We start from the raw sequence: 6701 nt of genomic DNA, 5'->3' as shown, positions 1-6701 counted from the left end.
GACGTGGAGTACAAGGAAGCATGGACACTTGAGACAATTGCTTGGAATACCAAAGTAGAACTCAACACAATGTCCCAAAGAGTGTGGGCATCATTCCATTATGGGGTATTTATACAAGTTGGAGAGCTTCTCTCTCAGCATGTAGAAATTGTAACACATTCTCTCTCTACATGTAGAACTTGCATATAGAAGTCATATGTAGAACTCGCATGTAGGAGTTGCATGTAGAACTTGCATGTAGGAGTTGGATGTAGAAGTTGTAGGTAGAACTCGCATGAAGAACTTGCATGTAGGAGTTGCATGTAGAACTCGTATGTAGAACTTGCATGTAGAACATGCAAGTTGAATTTCAAAGAGGGATTATTTCTAGTCTCATGTAAGTACAAGCGGAGCTTTGCTATTACTCTACACACACATTCTGTTCTACCTAAGTCCATGTTGGCACAAAGACAACACCGCTGTGTTTCAGAAGGAGCTAAGCTCTATCATGGGAGAGGTGGTGATCCAAAACCTAGAGTGACACTCTAACATTAACTACGCACTGGAGGGCCCGACCCCGAGGGTTTCGGAGTACCAAAAGAGGTGCTTGACTCAGCCCTACTTGTTGCAAGAACTGGATGAAGCTCTGACTTCTCTGGCTGATGAGAAAGCGCCGGACCCAGATGATTTAAATGCTGAATTTTTCAAAGAGTTTTAGAATGTGATGGGTCAGGACTTGGTCGACATGGCAAATGCGACGAGGACATGTGGCTCCCTCTGAGAAGATGTGAACTCCGGGCTCATGAAACTCATTCCCAAAAGGCAAAACAGGCTTAAGGTTGGCGACAACTGAACACCCTTAATGATGCTAAACACTTCATACAAGGTGATTGCCAAGGATCTGGCCATCAAAATGTGCCGCTCAGTTTTGTCGATGAGCGAAATGGATTTGTTTGAGGGAGGGACATTTTTGAGAATGTGCCAAATGTCTCCCTCGCTCTAGACCATGCCTCCCTCACTAATCAAAAGGTGGTAATGTTTAGCCTGGACCTCGACAAGACCTACGACTAGATAAGGTGGTAATGTTTGGCCTGGATCTCGACAAGGCCTACGACCAAATAAGGTGGGGATTGTGCTATGTCCCCTGGGGTTCGGCCAAGGTTTCATCAACAAGGTTCAATGCCTATTTGGTAATGCAGTTGCAATTCTGTGTATAAATGGGGGGACGGTTGGTAGGTTTGAGCTGAGAAGGTCTGTTCGCTAGGGGTGCCCGGTTGCTCCTTTATTTGCAATCGTGACGGTCCCCCTAATGCACATGATGTAATGCAAGGTGGATAGAGGCGAAATCACGGGTCTGGTCCTTCCTTTTGGGAGGCAGTTTTGCACTCAACTCTTCGCCGATGACGAGCCGATGACACGATCTCTGTCTCCAATGAGGACTTGGAGAGTGTGGGCCACCTCTTTGAGGTGGTTGATACATTCTGCAAGGCCTTAGGCTCCGTTTGTATTAGTTGGAGCAAGTCCTTCATGCTGAGTTTTTTGTGGGCAGAGGAGCTGGTTGAAGGTGCATGCACTACATGCCTTGGGAGCCTCTTAAAGTTTGCAAATTGCAGGGAGGTCTTGGCCTATCGGATGTGAGGCAAAAAAATGTGGCTATGATAGCTAAGTGGCTTCTCAGATTGTTCACCAAGCAGGCTCCTTGGATCGAAATAACCAAAAGCCTTGTGGAAAACTGCAGGTCGATGGGGGTGGGTCGCTGGGCTAGCCTTGGGTGGTATGAGAGACTCCTCTCGCAATTCCCAGATCGTTGGGTCGGACTTGGCAGTAGGCTTAGTCGGACCCTAGAAGAAACACATCCCCTTGCTCTCGTGGAAAGGTAGGAAGGCGCTGAGGGGGGACGATAGCCTACTGGAATCCCTGTGTTGGAGAGTCGTGCCGAGTAGGCGAGGTGATGCCTTTAGCCTCCACGATCCAGTCAGGACAAGGAACCTCTTCAGAAAGGGAATTTAGACATGGAAGGACATCTAGAACCAAGGCAAAGCAGACTAGAAGACTCTCGACAAGCTGGTGGAAGAGGTTGCGAGCTCCCAAGGGGAGGAAGACTTGCTGCGAGTGGTGTTGGAAAGAATTTCGAACGGGTGGCCGACAAACCATGCTCAGAATCCGGATGGCCTCGACGGCCAATGGGTTGTCAAACGAACCCCACTCAAAAACATATCCACTGAGTCATCAATAGACGTTTGCAACAGCATGGAGGTCTGGCTGCCAGGCTCAATAGAGTTTGGGGTCTGAGAAGAGGGGTTGCTTGGTGGAAGAAGAGGCTAACTAAGATCTGGAATGATTGCAGGGTGGGGAAGGCCAAGTTCATGCTCTAGAAAACACTCCACTAGTGGCTCCCAGTCCGTTCCAATCTGGCGAAGTGCATGCAAGTCAATCCTGGGTGTACCTTATGTGGAAGCGCACTTGAAGACGCTATACACTTGTGCTAGAAATGCCCGATTGTCAAAGAAGCATGGGGGCACCTGGAGGCTACAGTAAGTGGAGCGGGGCTAATGGCAAGGTTCGCTATTGGGAAGCGATGGAGGCTCCCAGTGCTGGGAGAGTGTGTCAAGATGTCTTTGACCCTGACAGTGTGCTGGCCTTACCTCAAGGCGGCAGTGATCCTAGGAGTCTGGGAGATCAAGAACATGATGGTGTTCAACCATGGTATCCAAGTTGGCTATAGAGCCACTGCAATCCCCACGATCGTGAAGACTTACCTAGGGACTTTGGGAAGCTCCTCGCACGGATCTCATCGTTAGCCAGGCCATCCTTTCAATAGAGAGGTAGGATAGCTCTGCTCAAGGTAGTGCAAGCCCCGGGCTTTTGCCCCCAGCTTGGCCAATTTTTGTAGGGTTCTTTCTAAGGGACTTACCCGCCCTTGTTTTGTTTCTTTTTCTCTTTATTTAATGAAAGTCGGCATTTTTATTTTTATTTTTATAAAAAAAGTTGGCTCATGAATGAATGGTATTAGTCAACATGACTTTTTTGAAAGTGCTCAAGGCCCTCGTGGGTCGCACGCATGCTCCAGTGGAGACCGAGGTCATGCTTTCCTCTGCACTTCTCTGTGTTTTGCGTTTGGCCTGGCTTTCTGCGTCACGGAACTCGGCCGGCCCTAGTAAGAACGACTCAAACTCTCCATCCTGATGCTTTACGTTTCCCCTGCTCAGGGCCCCCTCCATCCTGATACCTTGGTATTGGACTGATGCAGCAAGAAAAGCAAGTTCATTTCCTCTTATCATCGATAAATCATGATGCTCATAGAATTTCCAGAATGATGCACGGATCTATAAGCTGGTAATACTTTTCCGTCCGGCCTCGTGCCTGCTTCTTACATTTATTAGCTTCAAGGTGTTGTCCCACTGAGATTTGAAGTGCCTTACCCTATAGACAAGTGTTCGTTTTCCATTAGATCTAACATTTGTCCTCACGGGTTTACAGAGACAAGATGCAGAAAGACCAAGGTAGCCCATCGCACGGCTCTACCACGCCCAAAATGCCAATTCGAGTGATTGACATAGGGGCAACAGTGGTGAGCGATGGAAGAATAATTTTCAAGAAGCCAGATGGATGGGATTTCCATGTAATCTCCCATAGATGGACTCCTGCAACTCAGAAGCTTTCAGAACGGATTGGTGAGTCGATTGATGGCAATGAAGACAGCGTGGCCTACGACAAGGCTTTTCTAGAAATAGATCTGAAAGGAAGTGACGGTTACGAGGGGCTGATGCAGTTTTTAGAATTGTTAGAGCTTGATGGAGTGAAAGCTGTTTGGTACGATGTACTCTGCATCAATCAGAAAAGCGACAAGGAGAAGAGTTTAGAGATAAGTAACATGGGAGCCTTCTACGAAGACAGCCAAAGTTGTTACGTTCTCCCTCACGGTGTTCATGAAAAGGGTTTTTACGATCTTTTCATGGACATGACCAGACAACCCGAGCTTCCGCCGTGGTTTACACGGGCATGGACGCTTCAAGAGTACGTGCTTCCAGCGAAGTTAACATTTCTGGTCAGGTTCACGCGGAGGATGATGCAGCGGATCAATCAGCTGATCCGTCACCATGGATCGTCCGTGGGTTTATGCAAATGTTGCATCGGAACAAATTTCGATTCTGTCCGTCAGGTGAGAGATAGGTTGATTCATGATGACTCATGGAGCGAGATCCTGGAAGAATGTGTAGAGTGCAAGACATGCGGCAGCTTGCCACTGGTTAAAAGAGCAGGAAAGAAGAGGGGAATCGAAACTATATATTTTGTGGACAGAGATGCGCACCCTTTCTTGGTTGCGTTTTTGGGGGATAGAAACGGCCCAAACAGGAGCGACAGTGAAGAGTACCTGCTGGAGCTCGGAAAGACAAGCGTGGGCAGAGAAGCGTACCTGTTGCATTCTCTATTGACAAACTGCAGCACGAAGATAGTGGCGATGGAGATCTGCAAACGTGACTGCAGTTACGAGCAGGATAGGCTGCTGTCCATACTGCGGCTGCTACAAGGACGGGGGGCGAAGGTGTTACAAGTGAGGAGTAATCAGAGTTTGGAGGAGCAGATGATCGATCTGGGTTCGCAGAACCACCAACTGGCGTTGGAGCTGTTAGCCATGGACGTGAACGTCAAGTCAAAGAAGGGACTGTCGTGGGCGACACAGTTGTCCCGACACGGCCAAGGTATGTAGATTTCTCTGGTACATTATACTAGTGCTGTTTTTGGTGGGTTTGTGGGAGATTTTGCAATTCAATTCACACTAAACCTTCGTTTTTTAACTTCTCCAAGGTGGGAGCACAAAACTCACTATGGGGTCGCTTCACGATTTACAAGTAGAGGTTCTCAATGTTTCAACAGAAGGACTTCTTTTGCATTCCTACGCTAACATTGTCCGTGCTTCTCTTTTCCTTTGGGATACGAGGGGCCCCTCATATCACATCATCTCCAACAATCACAATTTTGGCTTCGCTCGCATGGTCGATTCACACAAACTAGATGAAGTTACCATTGACATTCATTGGGCCCATGTCCACCACCCCAATGGTCACCTCCGCCTTGGCATTACTCCCTTTGCCCGTCGCCAACAACTCTACCAATTAGATATGTGGATTATCCTTCTTGGCACTGTACAATGTCGATTTGCTGATCAACTATTAGCAGTGGTCTGCACCGGCCCTGATAAAAATAGCCTTCATAAAATTGGTCATATTACTTTTAGCAAAGCATTGGTGTGGACACGTAGGTTGTTCAACCCACGTGTGTATAGCTATGGTAACCCCTCTTTGTCATCTCATCTTTTGTATCTAGATGGGAATTTAAACGAAATAGCATACCTACATTCCAAAAACAAAAATTTAGGTAAGATTTTCAAAATTGGACGACGCGAGGACGTTTACTCAGGTGATCGTGAGTTCAAAAGCTATCATGCATCAGTCCTTACCGGCAAATGTCTCATAGGAGGGTTTGGAGAGCGATTGAATGATTACTTATCATTGAAAGATTTGAGTTGAAGTATGGTTAGTACTTTATCTCAATTGACATAATGAGTAGCATGACCCGTCTACAACGGGTTAGAGACTAAAATGGCTTTAATTTCAAGAAATAAAATTTCAAGTTTCAAGACTCCATTGTAGGCACTGTTTATGATTAATTTACTCAAAGGTTCAGCTAGATGAGTGGCTATGTGATGTTGATAGAGAGATAAAGCATTTACATAAAAATTCGCTCCCTCCCCTCTGTGTGCATGTGTGTGTGTGTGGAGGGGTGGTAGACATTCATATGCATAAATATTTTATCTTGAGCATCTCATTCTCTCTCTCTCTCTCTCTCTCTCTCTCTCTCTTAGTGCACATATAATATTTCTCTCTCCATCAGACCCACGTGTGCTCTCTATACCTTGAGTGTCTTTGTCACATGCATACACACACAGACGCTCAAATATAGGATATCCCTCCCCCCTTCCCCTTCTCTTTCTCATGTACACTCAATGAAAGAGAGAGAGAGAGAGAGAGAGAGAGAGAGAGAGAGAGAATAAATATACTCACATGGCGCACACATAGTTTGTGTGTTAATGAAACACACATAGGCACTCAAAAACATGCATTTTAACTCTCTTGCACCATGTGACCCTTGCCTTGTATGCATGCGCGCACACACACACACACGTGTATGTTTGTGTGTAGGTGCTCATGTGTCTATTGGCTTGGCATTGCACGCCAAAGCTCTGATGTCATTCATGCTGGCATTCTGTTGGCTTTGTAAGTGTTGGTCAACCGATCACGTCAAAAGCCATCTTTTCCTTTGTTAATGCTCCTTGCCGCTGTTAGAGTCTGCATATATATATGTATGTATGTGTGTATGTGTGTGTGTATGTATGTATGTATGTATGTATGTATATACTCTCTCTCTCTCTCTCTCTCTCCCCCCCTCTCTATATATGTATGTATGTGTGTATGTGTGTATGTATGTATGTATGTATGTATGTATATACTCTCTCTCTCTCTCTCTCTCTGTCTCTCTCTCTCTCTCTCCCCCCCCCCTTTTCCTATTCCTCTCTACCCATTTCCTATGTATTTCTTCTCCCCTATAGGGTCATCTCTTTTACCGTGGTGGATTGTCATAGATTCCATAATGAAATCACGTAGAGAGAGATCGGCAAGAGAAGAGAAGGCAGAGGAGAAAGGGGGTTGTAGAAAGATGTG

General features: G+C 46.3%; 1 protein-coding gene across 1 annotated transcript; it reads left to right on the top strand.

Annotated features, from left to right (window-relative positions):
• Window positions 1–3354: 3354 nt before the first annotated feature.
• LOC147884537 (uncharacterized) lies at window positions 3355–5510 on the top strand. The gene is made up of 2 exons (XM_087398004.1): window positions 3355–4682; window positions 4789–5510. The coding sequence occupies exons 1-2, from the start codon at window positions 3467–3469 to the stop codon at window positions 5508–5510; spliced, it is 1938 nt and encodes a 645-aa protein (XP_087254130.1). The 5' UTR covers window positions 3355–3466.
• The last annotated feature ends 1191 nt before the right edge of the window (window positions 5511–6701 follow it).

Source organism: Dipteris shenzhenensis, chromosome 26, assembly GCF_047967505.1.
Source record: "Dipteris shenzhenensis isolate YYH24624 ecotype China chromosome 26, Dip_SZ_1.0, whole genome shotgun sequence".
In the NCBI taxonomy this organism is placed as follows: Eukaryota; Viridiplantae; Streptophyta; class Polypodiopsida; order Gleicheniales; family Dipteridaceae; genus Dipteris; species Dipteris shenzhenensis.
This window is presented reverse-complemented; position numbering and strand designations above follow the sequence as displayed.

Coding starts and splice junctions, on each gene's coding strand:
- LOC147884537 (XM_087398004.1), top strand. CDS start 3,467: ATGCAGAAAGACCAAGGTAGCCCATCGCACGGCTCTACCACGCCCAAA. Junction 4,683..4,788: donor GTTGTCCCGACACGGCCAAG/GTATGTAGATTT, acceptor AACTTCTCCAAG/GTGGGAGCACAAAACTCACT.